Raw genomic sequence first — 20,621 nt, 5'->3', positions numbered from 1 at the left:
AAGATAACCGCACACTTTCCGGTTTGCATAGGGCAGTATAGACCTATACCGCTGCGTTGACATGCATTTGGGAGAATGTCCCAAGACCTATGCTGTAAAATTCGTCAGATATACGTTGAATAAAGTCATTTATTTGAATATGAAATTTGTGCGTAAAGGCAGCATTTCAACAGGAATGCAGGAATTTCAGGAATTTCACATTCCTGTTGAAATGCTGCCTTTAAGGAAAAGGCTATAGGCCTACACAAATATGTATTTATTAGCCTATCGAAATATGTTTTCTTTTGATGTTTTACCTAAATTGTTATTGATTTTTGTTTAAAAATGGTTAGGATTGAACAACACAAAACACATTCGAAAATATTATCTCCATCAATAAAAAACTCGGTACTAAGGCAATATTAAAATTAATAGGCTCTGTTTGATCAAGATGTACAGGAACTGTCATGATTCAAAATAGGCTTTAAGTAGAATATGCGAATATTTTGATAAACTAATATTCTGTATTTTAATTATTACAATAACTCGTGAAATAGCTTGGGTCTCTATTTCATTGAATTTCGATGCTTCATATAAATCCAGACCTGGCTATAGGCCTTTTAGCCAGACAAATCCGAATTTGTTGACGTCTGGAGTCTTCTGAAAACTACAGCCTCCACCAAATTGGACTAGGATTTGACTCCATGCGTATAGCTTCTACCCTTTCAGACCTCCCAAGTATTCTTCCACTTCTTGGATACTGGTAAATTATTATTTATGTTGTTGTTTAGGTGACGAGAGAACATGAGACATTTTTTAGGTGTTTTAAATGTAAGAGACAGGACAGAGCAGAGGGGATTGGGACTGAGACGGTCCACATGAGGCTCGCGACCTAATGAAGGATGAGATGCGTCTTGTTATCAACATCACATGTTTGCGCGTGCATGCAGCCCTGTATTAAATTATGGAACTCGGGGCACGCGGGGGAAGAAAGGGAGAATACACGTGTGTGCGTGAAGGAGCAGTTCTGTTTTTGGTGGGGTCTGCGTGAGGTGCATTAAAGTCGAAATGGGAGCTTTACATTATGTGTGTGTTCTGGCTTGCACTGTTTTCGTTTCTCAAGCAAATGGACTCAAAAGTAAGTACATTTCTGTTAGCTTTTTGGGTTTTAGCTGTGCCCATCAATCAGGTTTGCGGTATAGGATGCTTGGATGCAGATGACGTATCCGGTTTTGGCACACGATTAACTGAAATGATATAGGGATACTTGTTACATTGTTAATTGATCATTGCTATGCGGTTTGTTTTCTATTTGACATTTTCAGCCTATAAAGGTTTATTACTGCACTCTGTCAAGTCTTTCAAATAACTGTAGGTCGAAATAAAATAAAAAATTCAGTTTACCCTGTGGTTTTCTAAATACTATTTACAAGGAAAAGGCAACGCTCCTTTAATTGTTTTCTTCTGACCTTGCTCATCTCATAAGAATTTCAGAGAAGCGCGAGCTGTTATTGCGTTGCCAACGTCCGTGCGCTTGTCCTGTCAGTCACAGTCCCATGAGCCCAATTACACCATTTGCGCGCATGCACCTTGAGATCTGTCCTTTGCATTTTCCAAAGGTTACTTTTATTCAGTATACAACACGACTTTAAATAAAATATTTTCCACTGGTCAGTCCATATCCAGAAAATTACAGTTTATTATGGTTAAGGAAATATACCTTTTTAAACGAATTAACACGATAAACTTACATTAGGGCTCTCACATTAGATAGATTTTCCAAAGTTTTTAAAAGCGCAATTTGAACCATAAATCTATAGGCCTAAGTCTCAAAACAAAATTGTACTTTCTCTCCCTTCCTCTTTCTTTCAGCTTACCGGGACATGTTCCCTCACAAGCATTCATTGTCGATGAAGTTCCCGCCGATCCCTGGTTGGAGCCCAGACAGCAACCCGTGGGATGACTATATCTACCCGCCCTTTGGTCCCAAGGAACTAACGCGGAGAAAAGGTGAGCACCTTGTCAAATTATGCAAATAAAGTTTATAACGTTCCCACTTTAAAACATTACAACATTTATGAACTAATTTCACCTCCGGATCCAGGTAAACCCGTCAAAGTGCGCCTGACCAGCGACAGTCCAGCAATCAAAGGTTCTATGGTGTCATTCACTGCCAAGCTGGAGTACCCGCCATGTCAGAAGGAGGACACCAACGGGGAGCTGGTGTGGGATGAGCACTGTCCAGATGGTATGGAGCTGGAGGCCTCAGGTCCTTCCCATGATTGCAAACGTGACTGTCACTGAGATTAAGTTGCAGCAATGAGAAGAAACAGAAAGATGTAATTTTTAACAGAAAAATGACCTAAATTCTTTAGTAAAAGGACAGGTCTGCTGATAATAAGGTGCTGCTGATAATACTGCCGTTGTCCTCCAGGCAGAGGACATGTCCCACTGGGCACACTGGTTGAATCAACGTTGTTTCCAGACAATATAAAGGAAATTACGTTGAACCAAGGTAGAATAGACGTTGAATTTAGAATAGACGTTCTCCTATGAGATAGTTTCAGCTACATGCGAATTGATGGAAAGTTGGAAGATATACAGTGCACTGTTCAGATCGTGTAATTATTTTGGATGAATGTGAAAAGGTAACCTACTTTTTGAAGTGATTTGTTTGAAAATCAGATGAAAGCTGGTTGTGTTCATAGCACATTAAAAGGTGATACATTTTTACAGTTAAATTAAATGTCACAATGACAAAACCCATTTTCAAAATGTGTGCCTCAGTGTGTCCTCAGTCTGGCCTCTGCCTGGGGCCTCCACATTGTATTGTATTGTATTTATTAAGGATCTCCAGATACTCTTCCTGGGGTCCAGCAACATTAAGGCAGTTATATATATAATAAAAATATGACATTACATTTTATAAAACCTTTCACAACACATCAAGTGTGTTCTCTCAGGCCACTACTCTACTACCACATATCTACAATACAAAATCCACGTCTACCTATGTGTAGAGTGCGTGAGTTATCATGTGTACAGTTGAAGTCGGAAGTTTACACACACCTTAGCCAAATACATTTAAACTCTGTTTTTCACAATTCCTGACATTTAATCAGAGTAAAAATTCCCTGTCTTAGGTCAGTTAGGATCACCAGTTTATTTTAAGAATGTGAAATGTCAGAATAATAGTTGAGAGAATTATTTATTTCAGCTTTTATTTCTTTCAACACATTCCCAGTGGATCAGAAGTTTACATACACTCAATTAGTATTTGGTAGCATTGCCTTTAAATTGTTTAACTTCTACAAGCTTCTACAAGCCTTCTACAAGCTTCCCACAATAAGTTGGGTGAATTTTGGCCCATTCCTCCTGACAGAGCTGGTGTAACTGAGTCAGGTTTGTAGGCCTCCTTGCTCGCACACGTTTTTTCAGTTCTGCCCACAAATTTTCTATAGGATTGAGGTCAGGGCTTTGTGATGGCCACTCCAATACCTTGACTTTGTTGTCCTTAAGCCACTTTGACACAACTTTGGAAGTATACTTGGTGTCACTGCCCATTTTAAAGACCCATTTGCGACCAAGCTTTAACTTCCTGACTGATGTCTTGAGATGTTGCTTCAATATATCCACATAATTTTCCTCCCTCATGATGCCATCTATTTTCTGAACGCACCAGTCCCTCCTGCAGCAACGCACCCCCACAACATGATGCTGCTCCCCCCCGTGCTTCACGGTTGGGATGATGTTCTTCAACTAGCAAGCCTCCCCCTTTTTCCTCCAAATATAATGATGGTCGTTATGGCCAAATGGTTCTATTTTTGTTTCATCAGACCAGAGGACATTTCTCCAAAAAGTACGATCTTTGTCCCCATGTGCAGTTGCAAACCGTAGTCTGGCTTTTTTATGGCGGTTTTGGAGCAGTGGCTTCTTCCTTGCTGAGCTTCCTTTCAGGTTATGTCGATACAGGACTCGCTTTACTGTGGATATCAATACTTTTGTACCTGTTTTCTCCAGCAACTTCACATGGTCCTTTGCTGTTGTTCTGGGATTGAGTTGCACTTTTCACACCAAAGTACGTTCATCTCTAGTAGACAGAACGCGTCTCCTTACTGAGCGGTATGACGGCTGCGTGGTCCCATGGTGTTTATACTTGCGTACTATTGTTTGTACAGATGAACGTGGTACCTTCAGGCGTTTGAAATTGCACCCAAGGATGAACTAGACTTGTGGAGGTCTACTTGTGGAGGTCTTTTTTTTCTGAGGTCTTGGCTGATTTCTTTTGATTTTCTCATTGTGTCAAGCAAAGAGGTACTGAGTTTGAAGGTAGGCATTGAAATACATCCACAGGTACACCTCCAATTGACTCAAATTATGTCAATTAGCCTACCAGAAGCTTCTAAAGCCATGACATCATTTTCTGGAATATTCCAAGCTGTTTAAAGGCACAGTCAACTTAGTGTATGTAAACTTGTGACCTACTGGAATTGTGATACAGTGAATTATAAATGAAATAATCTGTCTGTAAACAATTGTTGGAAAAATGACTTGTGTTAGACACAAAGTAGATGTCCTAACCGACTTGCCAAAACTATAGTTTGTTAACAAGAAATTTGTGGTGTGGTTGAAAAACAAGTTTTAATGACTCCAACCTAAGTGTATGTAAACCTCCGACTTCAACTGTGTGTGTGTCTGTGCCTGTGTGTCTCTTCACAGTACTCTGTTCCACAAGGTGTATTTTTATCTGTTTTTAAATTGTGATTCTACTGCTTGCATCAGTTACTTGATGTGGAATAGAGTTCCATGTAGCCATGGCTCTATGTAGTACTGTGCGCCTCCCATAGTCTGTTCTTCACTTGGGGATTGTGAAATCACTAAGTACGCCCCTGCACATAAACACACACACACACACACACACACACACACACACACACACACACACACACACACACACACACACACACACACACACACACACACACACACAACAGCTGATTACAAGATCATTATACAATCAGCAATTAAGCATTCATAAAAACTGAATAACTCAACATTGAGACATGAAATAGGCTAGGGTGTACTACATTCTGTGAATTGACTGTAATTCTCCCCTCCACTGCCCTATTCAAGCTAACAGTCAGCTTAAGTCTGGCTATGTATTTAACTGGACCTCCTGGCTAGATGACTACGGCTTTGGAAAGTGTACTGACCTGAAGAGATGTAACGTCTTCCCAGATGGGAAACCCTTCCCTCAGAGCAACGACTGGAGACACAAGGGCTACGTCTACGTATGGCACTCCATGGGTAAGAGTCTCACTCAAACACAGTCAATCACCCATAGACATGCACACAGTCATAAACACACATATACATGCACCATGTCCCTCTCCCTGTCCTCCCGGAGGACCTGAGCCCTAGGACCATGCCTCAGGACTACCTGGCCTGATGACTCCTGGCTGTCCCCAGTCCACCTGGTTGTGCTGCTGCTCCAGTTTCAACTGTTCTGCCTGCGGCTATGGAACCCTGACCTGTTCACCGGACGTGCTACCTTGTCCCAGACCCGCGGATTTCAACTCTCTCTCTCTCTACCGCACCTGCTGTCTCGACCTGAATGCTCAGCTATGAAAAGCCAACTGACATTTACTCTTGAGGTGCTGACCTGTTGCACCCTCTACAACCACTGTGATTATTATTATTTGACCCTGCAGGTCATCTATGAACGTTTGCACATCTTGGCCATGTTCTGTTATAATCTCCACCTGGCACAGCCAGAAGAGGACTGGCCACCCCTCAGAGCCTGCTTCCTCTTTAGGTTTCTTTCTAGGTTCCTGCCTTTCTAGGGAGTTTTTCCTAGCCAGTGCTTCAATCTACATTGCTTGCTGTTTGGGGTTTTAGGCTGGGTTTCTGTATAAGCACTTTGTGACATCGGTAAAAAGAGCTTTATAAATACAATTGATTGAATTTGATTGATTAGATGAGCTCTATTAAAGGTGAGAAGGCAGGTACTTAGAGATGGAGATCTGCTATTTCTCAAACTCTTTCTGCACTCTGATTCCTCCCTCCATCTCTTGTTCCCTCCTCCCTCCCTCATCTCTCCTTCATCTCTCCTTCCCTCCTTCCTCTCCTTCCCTCCTCTCTCCCTCTATCTCTCCTTCCCTCCTCCCTCCCTCCCTCCATCTCTCCTTCCCTCCTCCCTTCCTCCCTCTATCTCTCCTTCCCTCCCTCCATCTCTCATTCCTCCCTCCCTCCTCTATCTCTCCTTCCTTCCTCCCTCCCTCCCTCCCTCTATCTCCTTCCTTCCTCCCTCCCTCCCTCTATCCCTCCTTCCTTCCCCCTTCCCTCCCTCTATCCCTCCTTCCTTCCTCCTTCCTTCCCTCCCTCTATCTCTCCTTCCTTCCTCCTCCCCTCCCTCTCTCTCCTTCCTTCCTCCTTCCCTCCCTCTATCTCTCCTTCCTTCCTCCTTCCCTCTCTATCTCTCCTTCCTCCCTCTCTCTCTCCTTCCTTCCTTCCTTCCTTCCTTCCTTCCTTCCTTCCTTCCTTCCATTCTCCCTCCTTCCCTCCCTCTATCTCTCCTTCCTTCCTCCTTCCCTCCCTCTATCTCTCCTTCCTTGCTTCCTCCTTCAATCCCTCTATCTCTCCTTCCTTCCTCCTTCCCTCCCTCCATCTCTCCTTCCCTCCTCCCTCCATCTCTCCCTCCCTCTCTCTCCCTCCCCCAGGTCAGTACTCTGAGACGTGTGATGGCTCCTCTTCCACCCTAACAGTGAACACCAGTGACATAATTTTGGGGGCGGAGCTGATGGAGGTCATGGTGTACAGGAAACGTGAGCGCAGGAAGTACAGCCCCCTGGCCACCGACAAGGCAGTCTTCTTTGTCACAGGTGAGTTCGCTGTATACACTACGTCTACTCTTCAAGCATCACGTATCTCAATCAGCAACCTTTCTTCCTCCCATCTACTATCCTTCCTTCCCCTTGTACATCTTATAGGAAACTAAGCCCTTCCCCTTGTACATCTTATAGGACACCAAGCCCCTCCTCTTGTACATCTTATAGGACACCAAGCCCCTCCCCTTGTACATCTTATAGGACACCAAGCCCCTCCCCTTGTACATCTTATAGGTCACCAAGCCCCTCCCCTTGTACATATTATAGGACACCAAGCCCCTCCCCTTGTACATATTATAGGACACCAAGCCCCTCCCCTTGTACATATTATAGGACACCAAGCCCCTCCTCTTGTACATATTATAGGACACCAAGCCCCTCCCCTTGTACATATTATAGGACACCAAGCCCCTCCCCTTGTACATCTTATAGGTCACCAAGCCCCTCCTCTTGTACATATTATAGGACACCAAGCCCCTCCCCTTGTACATATTATAGGACACCAAGCCCCTCCCCTTGTACATCTTATAGGTCACCAAGCCCCTCCCCTTGTACATATTATAGGACACCAAGCCCCTCCCCTTGTACATATTATAGGACACCAAGCCCCTCCCCTTGTACATATTATAGGACACCAAGCCCCTCCCCTTGTACATATTATAGGTCACCAAGCCCCTCCCCTTGTACATATTATAGGACACCAAGCCCCTCCCCTTGTACATATTATAGGACACCAAGTCCCTCCCCTTGTACATCTTATAGGTCACCAAGCCCCTCCTCTTGTACATATTATAGGACACCAAGTCCCTCCCCTTGTACATATTATAGGTCACCAAGCCCCTCCCCTTGTACATCTTATAGGTCACCAAGCCCCTCCTCTTGTACATATTATAGGACACCAAGTCCCTCCCCTTGTACATATTATAGGACACCAAGTCCCTCCCCTTGTACATATTATAGGTCACCAAGTCACTCCTCTTGTACATATTATAGGACACCAAGTCCCTCCCCTTGTACATCTTATAGGTCACCAAGCCCCTCCTCTTGTACATATTATAGGACACCAAGTCCCTCCCCTTGTACATATTATAGGTCACCAAGCCCCTCCTCTTGTACATATTATAGGACACCAAGTCCCTCCCCTTGTACATATTATAGGTCACCAAGCCCCTCCCCTTGTACATCTTATAGGTCACCAAGCCCCTCCTCTTGTACATATTATAGGACACCAAGTCCCTCCCCTTGTACATATTATAGGACACCAAGCCCCTCCCCTTGTACATATTATAGGACACCAAGTCCCTCCCCTTGTACATATTATAGGACACCAAGTCCCTCCTCTTGTACATATTATAGGACACCAAGCCCCTCCCCTTGTACATATTATAGGACACCAAGCCCCTCCCCTTGTACATATTATAGGACACCAAGTCCCTCCTCTTGTACATATTATAGGTCACCAAGTCCCTCCTCTTGTACATATTATAGGTCACCAAGCCCCTCCTCTTGTACATATTATAGGTCACCAAGCCCCTCCCCTTGTACATATTATAGGACACCAAGTCCCTCCTCTTGTACATATTATAGGACACCAAGCCCCTCCCCTTGTACATATTATAGGACACCAAGCCCCTCCCCTTGTACATATTATAGGACACCAAGTCCCTCCTCTTGTACATATTATAGGACACCAAGCCCCTCCCCTTGTACATATTATAGGTCACCAAGTCCCTCCTCTTGTACATATTATAGGACACCAAGCCCCTCCCCTTGTACATATTATAGGTCACCAAGCCCCTCCTCTTGTACATATTATAGGACACCAAGTCCCTCCTCTTGTACATCTTATAGGTCACCAAGTCCCTCCCCTTGTACATATTATAGGACACCAAGCCCCTCCCCTTGTACATATTATAGGACACCAAGTCCCTCCTCTTGTACATATTATAGGACACCAAGCCCCTCCCCTTGTACATATTATAGGTCACCAAGCCCCTCCCCTTGTACATATTATAGGACACCAAGCCCCTCCCCTTGTACATATTATAGGACACCAAGTCCCTCCCCTTGTACATCTTATAGGTCACCAAGCCCCTCCTCTTGTACATATTATAGGACACCAAGTCCCTCCCCTTGTACATATTATAGGTCACCAAGCCCCTCCCCTTGTACATCTTATAGGTCACCAAGCCCCTCCTCTTGTACATATTATAGGACACCAAGTCCCTCCCCTTGTACATATTATAGGACACCAAGTCCCTCCCCTTGTACATATTATAGGTCACCAAGTCACTCCTCTTGTACATATTATAGGACACCAAGTCCCTCCCCTTGTACATCTTATAGGTCACCAAGCCCCTCCTCTTGTACATATTATAGGACACCAAGTCCCTCCCCTTGTACATATTATAGGTCACCAAGCCCCTCCTCTTGTACATATTATAGGACACCAAGTCCCTCCCCTTGTACATATTATAGGTCACCAAGCCCCTCCCCTTGTACATCTTATAGGTCACCAAGCCCCTCCTCTTGTACATATTATAGGACACCAAGTCCCTCCCCTTGTACATATTATAGGACACCAAGTCCCTCCCCTTGTACATATTATAGGTCACCAAGTCCCTCCTCTTGTATATATTATAGGACACCAAGCCCCTCCCCTTGTACATATTATAAGACACCAAGCCCCTCCTCTTGTACATATTATAGGACACCAAGCCCCTCCCCTTGTACATATTATAGGACACCAAGCCCCTCCCCTTGTACATATTATAGGACACCAAGCCCCTCCCCTTGTACATATTATAGGACACCAAGTCCCTCCTCTTGTACATATTATAGGACACCAAGCCCCTCCCCTTGTACATATTATAGGACACCAAGCCCCTCCCCTTGTACATATTATAGATCACCAAGTCCCTCCTCTTGTACATATTATAGGTCACCAAGCCCTTCCTCTTGTACATATTATAGGTCACCAAGCCCCTCCCCTTGTACATATTATAGGACACCAAGTCCCTCCTCTTGTACATATTATAGGACACCAAGCCCCTCCCCTTGTACATATTATAGGACACCAAGCCCCTCCCCTTGTACATAGTATAGGACACCAAGTCCCTCCTCTTGTACATATTATAGGACACCAAGCCCCTCCCCTTGTACACATTATAGGACACCAAGTCCCTCCTCTTGTACATATTATAGGACACCAAGCCCCTCCCCTTGTACATATTATAGGACACCAAGCCCCTCCTCTTGTACATATTATAGGTCACCAAGTCCCTCCTCTTGTACATATTATAGGTCACCAAGCCCTTCCTCTTGTACATATTATAGGTCACCAAGCCCCTCCCCTTGTACATATTATAGGACACCAAGTCCCTCCTCTTGTACATATTATAGGACACCAAGCCCCTCCCCTTGTACATATTATAGGACACCAAGCCCCTCCCCTTGTACATATTATAGGTCACCAAGTCCCTCCCCTTGTACATATTATAGGACACCAAGCCCCTCCCCTTGTACATATTATAGGACACCAAGCCCCTCCTCTTGTACATATTATAGGACACCAAGCCCCTCCCCTTGTACATATTATAGGACACCAAGCCCCTCCTCTTGTACATATTATAGGACACCAAGCCCCTCCCCTTGTACATATTATAGGACACCAAGTCCCTCCCCTTGTACATATTATAGGACACCAAGCCCCTCCCCTTGTACATATTATAGGACACCAAGCCCCTCCCCTTGTACATATTATAGGACACCAAGTCCCTCCCCTTGTACATATTATAGGACACCAAGCCCCTCCCCTTGTACATATTATAGGACACCAAGCCCCTCCCCTTGTACATATTATAGGACACCAAGTCCATAGTCAGGTGCAGCTTTAGCACTTTGCTTTCACTCATTCAATCAATTCTGACTAGCCATAGAAGGAGGCTAACGTTACAGCCACAGGCCTGCTCATGGCTTTGAGCAAGAAATTGACTGTCAGGAATTAAATGGACTTGAGATGGGGATAGTCATGTTTTCCCATAGGCAGGAGGCCAATATATTATTAAAGGTGTGCTCTGCTGTAGCCTACATTCATTGATTTAATTTGAAGTTTCATTCTGATATTGTGATATTTGTTCTACTGCGACATTGATGTCTTGTAAATGATATGACATTGGGGTGTTGTAAGCCCCACAGCTGAGTGTGTGCAAATGCATATGACTTGTGTTCTACAGTGATGTAAATGTCGCTGTACATTGATGTCTAGAAAATGAGGCTATAAGAATTTTGGACTTGTGTAAACCCCACAGCTAATCTCAAGTGTGTGGGTTTACTGCAGTGACGTCTAAAATGCTTTGAATTAATCAGCACCTTGGAGAGTGCTGTCCATTTCACCACCATAGACAGTAGGCTACTTGGCTGTTTACTCTGTGTGCTGCGCTGCTATGTTGAGTTTGTTACTTTTTTTCTCAATATGTTCCGGTACCTCATCCCCCCCCCTCACTATGGGTGTGTTCGTAAATTCAGAGTGTTGTCAGATTATCTGTTGGTAAATTAAGAGTGTTTTGCTCATAGGGCGCTCTGGCCGATGAGTAGGGTTGATCCGAGCGTTCTGACCTCACAGCGGCAGTCAAACACCCAAGCTAACTAGCTAAAGTTAGTTTGCTAGCTAGCTACTTCTGGACACAAATGAGAGAACACCTCACTCTGACCATTTTAACCTCTCTTGCAGAGCTGGTTAGGCAGTTTTCATGTTATCCAGAGTGTTGGTGACTGTAACTGTGCTGCTGGCAACGATTTCATAAATTATTTTTGCTGACATTCACTGACACCGTTCATATTCTATTGCTCGTTTGTAAATTCATCAGTTATTCTGCGCTCTGGTACACTCAGACGTGAGTGCTCTGAAATCAGAGTAGATAACCAGAGATAATTTACAAACACACCCTATGTGTTCCGGGACCTCCCGATTTACAAATGAAGCACTGGATACAGATAGATGAACGGACGTGTCATGTCTGAGGGTTTCTCATTAACCTTTACCCATCCACAGACAAGATCCCAGTGGCTGTGAATATTTCCCAGAAGGCATCAGCCAACCTGTCGGACAGCGTATTTGTGCGTGGCGAGGAAGTTGTGTTCAGTGTGTCCGTTCACGACCCTAGTGACTACCTGAAGACCGCAGACGCCGTCGACTACATCTGGGACTTCAAGGACGGCAACCAGCTGGTCACCCATAGCAACGTAGCCACTCACTCCTACAGTGTGGTAGGAGATGTCAACGTGAAGCTGAGGGTGGAGGCGACGTTCAAGATCCCATGTCCTCCGCCCACACAAACTACAGGTAAGCACACTTGGGTCACACACTTCACTTCAGTGGATATTGCAGGTACACAAACCTAGAAGTACATAGTACACATTGATGAGCTCCATCTTTCACCATACTACTGGCCCTCCAGCCTGGAATAAGGTATGCCCCATTGGAGGAATGTTGTTTTAGCTGATTGCGCTGCAGTCCCATGTCCGTCTTTCTTTTTCTCTCTTCTCTCTTTTTCTCTCCTTCAGCGGCCCACACACCTCCCCCTGGCACTCACGCCATCACTCGCAAAATGGAGACAACCCATGGTTTTGGTAAGAATGACCTCTGTAATGTGTGTTGAATAGAAGTGTCTGCCAGAGTGTATGAGGAAGTGTTTTCTCTTGTGAGTTTAGTTCTATTCAGCTGACATAAACTGTCCAAATTCCACTGTCTCGTTTCCAGTGCCAGTCACCACTGCCAGACCCGCCTCCAACACACCTGTTCCTATGACTACAGGCTTCCCGACAACAGAGCCCCTCCCCCCGACGGTTGCTGACGTGACCTTGGCGCTGTTCAACCCGATACAACTTTTTGCACAGTTCTTGCTAGCTGGCCCCACCCCCATGTCCTTGCCCACTAGCCCTACCCCAATGTCCCTGCCGGCTGGCCCCACCCCCATGGCCCAGCTCCGCTACGCACATCTGGCAGGCAATGATTGCTTCCGGTACTTCTACGGAACATTCCAGACCAACATCACCATTATTGGTGGGTAGATGAGGATATAGTGTGTCTCAAATGGCATCATATTCCATTTATAGTGCACTACTTTGGGGCCCATAAGGCTCCCATATGTCTCTGGTCAAAGTAGTGCCCTATATAGGGAATAGGGTGGCATTTCGGCCATAAACACTCTCATAGGGGCAAATACTAAGTTCCACTGGCCAATGTCTACACAAATGTTCACTTAATCATGCATTGATGTCAATGGGAGTGGAAGTTAGTATTTGCCCCATTGTGAAAAGTCTTCAATCCAAGCATGTTTTAATCACTCCATCCTTGCCTTACCCAATCACAGAACCCAAGCACTTCATCAACAGCCAGCCAGCCAATCGGATCCTGGACGTGTTTGCTTCCAAGGTCACCAACACTGACATAAGCTTCCTGGTCAAGTGCCTGGGCAGGTGAGTGGAACACAATTGGATGTGGCTAAGGCAACCCTCAGACATGTTTTTGGACTAGTGAAAAATATAATTTGTAATGAATATTAACCCACAAACCACTGCATAGTTGCCCCATCCATCTACCATAACCACCCTCCTCTCTCCTCCTCCTCTCCCCCTTCCCCAGCACTCCCACCTCAGCCTGCACCATCGTCTCGGACCCCTCTTGCCAGCAGGTGAGGAACATTGTGTGTGATGACGTGCCCCCATCGTCGGAGTGCGAGGTGCGCCTGCGGAGGACCTTCCTGGAGCCAGGGACCTACTGTGTCAACATCACCCTGGAGGACGCCAGCAGTCTGGCCCTCACCATCACCACCACCATCACCATAAGCAACACTGACCCTGACACACCCGGTAGGTCACAGGGCTAGACCCTGGGGTCTTATTCAGGTTGAATCCCAAATGGCACCCTACAGTGCATTCGGAAAGTATTCAGACCCCTTGACTTTTTCCCAATTTTCTTACATTACAGCCGTATTTTAAAATGGATTAAATAGTTTTTTTCCCCCTCATCAACCTACACACAATACCCCATAATGACATCACAATACCCCATAATGACATCACAATACCCCATAATGACATCACAATACCCCATAATGACATCACAATACCCCATAATGACATCACAATACCCCATAATGACAAAGCAAAAACATGTTTTTAGAATTTTCTTTAACATTTTATTTTTTATTATAAAAAATAAAAAGCTGAAATGACACATTTACATAAGTATTCAGACCCTTTACTCAGTACTTTGTTGAAGCACCTTTGGCAGCAATTACAGCCTTGAGTCTTCTTGGGTATGATGCTACAAGCTTGGCACACCTGCTCTGTCAGGTTGGATGGGGAGTGTCGCTGCACAGTTATTTTCAGGTCTCTCCAGAGTTGTTCTATCGGGTTTAAGTCCAGGCTGGGCCAGTCAAGGACATTCAGAGACTCCCGAAGCCACTCCTGCGTTGTCTTGACTGTGTGCTTAGGGTTGTTGTCCTCTTGGAAGGTGTACCTTCTCCCCAGTCTGAGGGGCTGAGTGCTCTGGAGCAGGTTTTCATCAAGGATCTCTCTGTACTTTTCTTCATTCATCTTTCCCTTGATCCTGACTAGTCTCCCAGTCCCTGCTGCTGAAAGATATCCCTACGGCATGATGCTGCCATCACCATGCTTCACCGTAGTGATGGTGCCAGGTTTCCTCCAGACGTGACGCTTGGCATTCAGGCCAAAGAGTTCATTCTTGGTTTCATCAGACCAGAGAATCTTGTTTCTCATGGCCTGAGATTCCTATAGGTGTCTTTTGGCAAAGAGCAGGCTGTCATGTGTCTTTTACTGAGGAGTGGCTTCCGTCTGCCCACTCTACCATAAATGCCTGATTGTTTGAGTGCTGCAGAGATGGTTGTCCTTCTGGAGGAACTCTGGAGCTCTGTCAGAGTGACCATTGGAGTCTTGGTCACCTCCCTGGTGGTTCCAAACTTCCATTTAAGAATGATGGAGGCCAATGTGTTCTTGGGGACCTTCAACGCTGCAGAACATTTTTGGTACCCTTCCCCAGATCTGTGCCTCAACACAATCCTGTCTCGGAGCTCTACGGACAGTTCCTTCGATCTCATAGCTTGGATTTTGCTCTGAAATGCACTGTCAACTGTGGGACCTTCAATAGACAGGTGTGTGCATTTCCAAGTCATGTCCAATCAATTTAATTTACCACAGGTAAATCAAGTTGTTGAAACATCTCAACGATGATCAATGGAAGCAGGATGCACCTGAGCTCAATTTCGAGTCTCATAGCAAAAGGTCTGAATACTTATGTAAATAAGGTATTTCTGTTTTTTAATTTGAATACATTTGCAAAACATTTTAAAACCTGTTCACTTTTTCATTATGAGGCATTGTGTGGAGATTGATGAGGATTTTTGTTTTATATAATCCATTTAGAATAAGGCTCTAACAACAATATTTGGGAAATATGAAGTGGTCTGAATACTTTCCTATGCACTGTATATAGTGAATAGTTTGGCGTATGGATGGGCCCTGGTCAAGGTAGATCACTATATAGGGGGTAGGGTGCCATTTGGGATACAATGTTGTGAATGTGTATAAATCCACAGCCATAGATGGGATTTTCATTTTGAAGTTTGTTTCGTTTGATGGTATTGAGGCACAGTTTACACCTGATATTAAAGTGGTTTATTTCTCTCCCAATCTCATCCCACCTCTCTCCACTTCTTTCCATTCCTCACCCCTTTGATTCTCGACTCCCTTCGATTCATCCCACCGCTCTTTCACTCTGTCAATTTCCCTCACATTTTTGTCTCTCCCCCTCCCCCCATCTGTTTGTAGAGTCTAAAGCTCCTCATGCTGCAGAGGTTGTCCTCTCCTCCAGTGCTATTCTGGTAGCCATCTTTGCCTTCACTGCCTTCATGGTCTACAAGTAAGTCAAGCCACTCAGTATTCCTTGTGCATACTCAGTTTCCCTTACTCATCTCTCATCTCCCCCACTTCATCTCTTTCCCCTATACCCCTATCTCTGTCCACTCCTCCTCGTCTCTCCCTCTCCCTTAACCCCTCCTCCCTCACTCTCCCACCCCATCTCTCCTCCCTCACTCCCCCACCCCATCTCTCCTCCCTCACTCCCCCACCCCATCTCCCCCTACCCTCCATCTCTCCTCCCTCACCCCATCTCTCCTCCCTCACCCCATCTCTCCTCCCTCCCTCCCCTCCATCTCTCCTCCCTCACCCCTCCATCTCTCCTCCCTCACCCCATCTCCCTCACCCCTCCATCTCTCCTCCCTCGCCCCATCTCTCCTCCCTCACCCCATCTCTCCTCCCTCCCTCCCCTCCATCTCTCCTCCCTCACCCCATCTCCCCGCACCCTCCATCTCTCCTCCCTCACTCCATCTCTCCTCCCTCACCCCATCTCCCCCTACCCTCCATCTCTCCTCCCTCACTCCCCTCCATCTCTCCTCCCTCACCCCCCCCATCTCTCCTCCCTCACCCCATCTCCCCCTACCCTCCATCTCTCCTCGCTCACTCCCCACCTCCCCCTCTTCCCTCCATCTCTCGCTCCCCACCTCCCCCTCTATCTCTCGCTCCCCTCCGTCTTATCTCTCTCCTCTTCCACCTCCCATCCATCTCTCCCTCATCTCATTTCCTCTCTCTGCCCTCCCAGGCGCTATAAAGTCTACAAGCGGGTGAGGAGGACCCTGGTGGAGGACGCCAGTGGCCATGTTGGTGTTGGGGGTCGTATGGGCCGGCTGAGGGAGGTAATATTCCCCACCAACGAGGAGAGTCGCCGCCTGCTGTCGGACAGACACCCCATGTAGACCCACCAATGGTACTACAGCCACAGGCTGCAAATTTGGGGTGTGAAACATTTTGAAAGGTGCAGATAGAAATAACTGGATTCGCTTTCACACCTGACAGACAAGAAAATCTGTTCTATACAATACATTTCTATCTCAATGTTCTGTAACTTTATATAATCCTTAACAGGCCCCAGGATTTTTACTCAGAGGTTCTTCAGTACCAAGTTTAATTTTAGCACGTTCATAAATGCATCACAAAGAAGATATCTATCTATACCAATAACTAAGAAAACTAACAACTGTTAATAAGATAGCAAGAGGAACATTTAACTTTTGATAATGAATATGAAAATACTAATGCCTTTTCTGTTTAGTTGACTTTGTTGTAGAAAGGTATGTCTATAGGAAGTCTACACCCCCCTTGGATTTCTTCACATTGTGTGTTACAAAGTGGGATTCAAATGGATTTCATTGTCATTTGTCAACAGCCTACACAAAAGGTATATATTTTAAAGATGAATGAAAAATAAAACACTAACATACCTTGATTGGATAAGTATTCACCCTGAGTCAATACGTTAGAATCCCCTGTAGCGGTGATTACAGCTTTGCACACCTGTAGTGCAATATTTTCCCATAAAAAAAATATTCAAGCTCTGTGAAGGTGTTGAGGATCAGGGCTAGACAGCCATAGTTGTTCAAGCTCTGTGAAGGTGTTGAGGATCAGGGCTAGACAGCTATAGTTGTTCAAGCTCTGTCAAGGTGTTGAGGATCAGGGCTAGACAGCCATAGTTGTTCAAGCTCTGTCAAGGTGTTGAGGATCAGGGCTAGACAGCCATAGTTGTTCAGGCTCTGTCAAGGTGTTGAGGATCAGGGCTAGACAGCCATAGTTGTTCAGGCTCTGTCAAGGTGTTGAGGATCAGGGCTAGACAGCCATAGTTGTTCAAGCTCTGTGGAGGTGTTGGTGATCAGGGCTAGACAGCCATAGTTGTTCAGGCTCTGTGAAGGTGTTGAGGATCAGGGCTAGACAGCCATAGTTGTTCAAGCTCTGTCAAGGTGTTGAGGATCAGGGCTAGACAGCCATAGTTGTTCAGGCTCTGTCAAGGTGTTGAGGATCAGGGCTAGACAGCCATAGTTGTTCAAGCTCTGTCAAGGTGTTGAGGATCAGGGCTAGACAGCCATAGTTGTTCAGGCTCTGTCAAGGTGTTGGTGATCAGGGCTAGACAGCCATAGTTGTTCAGGCTCTGTGAAGGTGTTGAGGATCAGGGCTAGACAGCCATAGTTGTTCAAGCTCTGTCAAGGTGTTGAGGATCAGGGCTAGACAGCCATAGTTGTTCAAGCTCTGTGGAGGTGTTGGTGATCAGGGCTAGACAGCCATAGTTGTTCAGGCTCTGTCAAGGTGTTGGTGATCAGGGCTAGACAGCCATAGTTGTTCAGGCTCTGTCAAGGTGTTGGTGATCAGGGCTAGACAGCCATAGTTGTTCAAGCTCTGTGAAGGTGTTGAGGATCAGGGCTAGACAGCCATAGTTGTTCAAGCTCTGTGAAGGTGTTGAGGATCAGGGCTAGACAGCCATAGTTGTTCAGGCTCTGTCAAGGTGTTGAGGATCAGGGCTAGACAGCCATAGTTGTTCAAGCTCTGTCAAGGTGTTAAGGATCAGGGCTAGACAGCCATAGTTTTTCAAGCTCTGTGGAGGTGTTGAGGATCAGGGCTAGACAGCCATAGTTGTTCAAGCTCTGTCAAGGTGTTGAGGATCAGGGCTAGACAGCCATAGTTGTTCAAGCTCTGTCAAGGTGTTGAGGATCAGGGCTAGACAGCCATAGTTGTTCAAGCTCTGTGAAGGTGTTGAGGATCAGGGCTAGACAGCCATAGTTGTTCAAGCTCTGTGAAGGTGTTGAGGATCAGGGCTAGACAGCCATAGTTGTTCAAGCTCTGTCAAGGTGTTGAGGATCAGGGCTAGACAGCCATAGTTGTTCAAGCTCTGTCAAGGTGTTGAGGATCAGGGCTAGACAGCCATAGTTGTTCAAGCTCTGTCAAGGTGTTGAGAATCAGGGCTAGACAGCCATAGTTGTTCAAGCTCTGTCAAGGTGTTGAGGATCAGGGCTAGACAGCCATAGTTGTTCAAGCTCTGTGAAGGTGTTGAGGATCAGGGCTAGACAGCCATAGTTGTTCAAGCTCTGTCAAGGTGTTGAGGATCAGGGCTAGACAGCCATAGTTGTTCAAGCTCTGTCAAGGTGTTGAGGATCAGGGCTAGACAGCCATAGTTGTTCAAGCTCTGTCAAGGTGTTGAGGATCAGGGCTAGACAGCCATAGTTGTTCAAGCTCTGTCAAGGTGTTGAGGATCAGGGCTAGACAGCCATAGTTGTTCAAGCTCTGTCAAGGTGTTGAGAATCAGGGCTAGACAGCCATAGTTGTTCAAGCTCTGTCAAGGTGTTGAGGATCAGGGCTAGACAGCCATAGTTGTTCAAGCTCTGTCAAGGTGTTGAGGATCAGGGCTAGACAGCCATAGTTGTTCAAGCTCTGTCAAGGTGTTGAGAATCAGGGCTAGACAGCCATAGTTGTTCAAGCTCTGTCAAGGTGTTGGTGATCAGGGCTAGACAGCCATAGTTTTTCAAGCTCTGTGGAGGTGTTGGTGATCAGGGCTAGACAGCCATAGTTTTTCAAGCAGATAAGTGAAACTCAGGAACATTCACCGTCTTCTTGTTAACTCCAGTGGACATTTGGGCTTAATGTCCTGCTGAAAGGTTAGTTAATTGTCCAGTGTCTGGTAGAAAGCAGACTGAAGAAGGTTTTCCTCTATGATTTTGCCTGTGCTTAGCTCCATCCCATTTCTTTTCATGGAGTTTGCCAATGTCAAGCAGACCCATTACATGATGCAGCCACCATGCTTAAAAATGAGTGATGTGCTCCAAAATAATTTAGGCCAAAAAGTGTATTTTATTGTTTTGTTGCATACAGGATGCATGTTTAGGAATATGTGGATTCTTTACACTGGTCTTACACAGTGCATTCAGAAAGTATTCAGACCCCTCGACTTTCCACATTGTTACGTTACAGCCTTATTCTACAATGGATTCAATACATTTTCCCCCTCAATCTACATACAATACTCCATAATGACAAAGCGAGAACAGGTTTAAACTTTTTCAAATGTATTAGAAATAAAAATGAAATCTTATTTACATAAGTAATCAGACCCTTTGCTATGAGACTCAAAATTGAGCTCCGGTGCATCCTGTTTCCATTGATCATCCTTGAGATGTTCCTACAACTTGGAGTCCACCTGTGGTAAATTCAATTGATTGGACATCATTTGGAAAGACACCTGTCTATAGAAGGTATCACATTTGACAGTGCATGTCAAAAGAAAATAAGCCATGAGGTCGAAGGAATTGTTCTTAGCGCTCCGAGACTGGATTTTGTCGAGGCACAGAACTGGGGAAGGGTACCAAAACATGTCTGCAGCATTGAAGGTCCCCAAGTACACAGTCTGGAACCAAGACTCTGGCCGCCCGGCCAAACTGAGCAATCGAGAGAATGGCCTTGGTCAGGGAAGTGACCAAGAACCCGATGGTCACTGACAGAGCTTCAGAGTTTCTCTGTGGATAACCATTTCTGTAGCACTCCACCAATCACGCCTTTATGGTAGTGTCCAGATGGAAGCCACTCAGTAAAACACATGACAGCCTGCTTGGAGTTTGCCAAAAGGCACCTAAAAGACTCTTGACCATGAGAAAAAAATATTATCTTGTCTGATGAAACCAAGATTGAACTCTTTGGCCTGAATGCCAAGCGTCACGTCTGGAGGAAACCTGGCACCATCCCTACATTGAAGCATGGTGGCAGCATCATGCTGTCGGGATGTTTTTCAGCATCAGGGACTGGGAGACTAGTCAGAATCGAGGGAAAGTACAGAGGTCCTTGATGAAAACCTTCTCC

General features: G+C 45.5%; 1 protein-coding gene across 2 annotated transcripts; it reads left to right on the top strand.

Moving 5' to 3' along the window:
• Positions 1-967: 967 nt before the first annotated feature.
• Positions 968-18,944, top strand: LOC110487976 (protein QNR-71). Of its 2 annotated transcripts, XR_005041350.1 has the most exons (13): positions 973-1,117; positions 1,852-1,989; positions 2,084-2,227; positions 5,113-5,286; positions 6,699-6,860; positions 11,920-12,210; positions 12,432-12,497; positions 12,628-12,930; positions 13,241-13,346; positions 13,513-13,739; positions 15,720-15,810; positions 16,549-17,348; positions 17,496-18,944. XR_005041350.1 is itself a non-coding variant. In XM_036971474.1 (12 exons), the coding sequence occupies exons 1-12, from the start codon at positions 1,048-1,050 to the stop codon at positions 16,700-16,702; spliced, it is 1,926 nt and encodes a 641-aa protein (XP_036827369.1). In that variant the 5' UTR covers positions 968-1,047; the 3' UTR covers positions 16,703-18,944. The 2 variants fall into 2 exon arrangements, 1 of the variants encoding a protein (XP_036827369.1); XM_036971474.1 differs by having other exon boundaries at positions 968-1,117; positions 16,549-18,944.
• Positions 18,945-20,621: the final 1,677 nt, after the last annotated feature.

This window comes from Oncorhynchus mykiss, chromosome 32, assembly GCF_013265735.2.
Source record: "Oncorhynchus mykiss isolate Arlee chromosome 32, USDA_OmykA_1.1, whole genome shotgun sequence".
Classification (NCBI taxonomy): Eukaryota; Metazoa; Chordata; class Actinopteri; order Salmoniformes; family Salmonidae; genus Oncorhynchus; species Oncorhynchus mykiss.
Note: the sequence above shows the minus strand (reverse complement) of the source record. Positions and strands in the feature narration are given on the sequence as shown.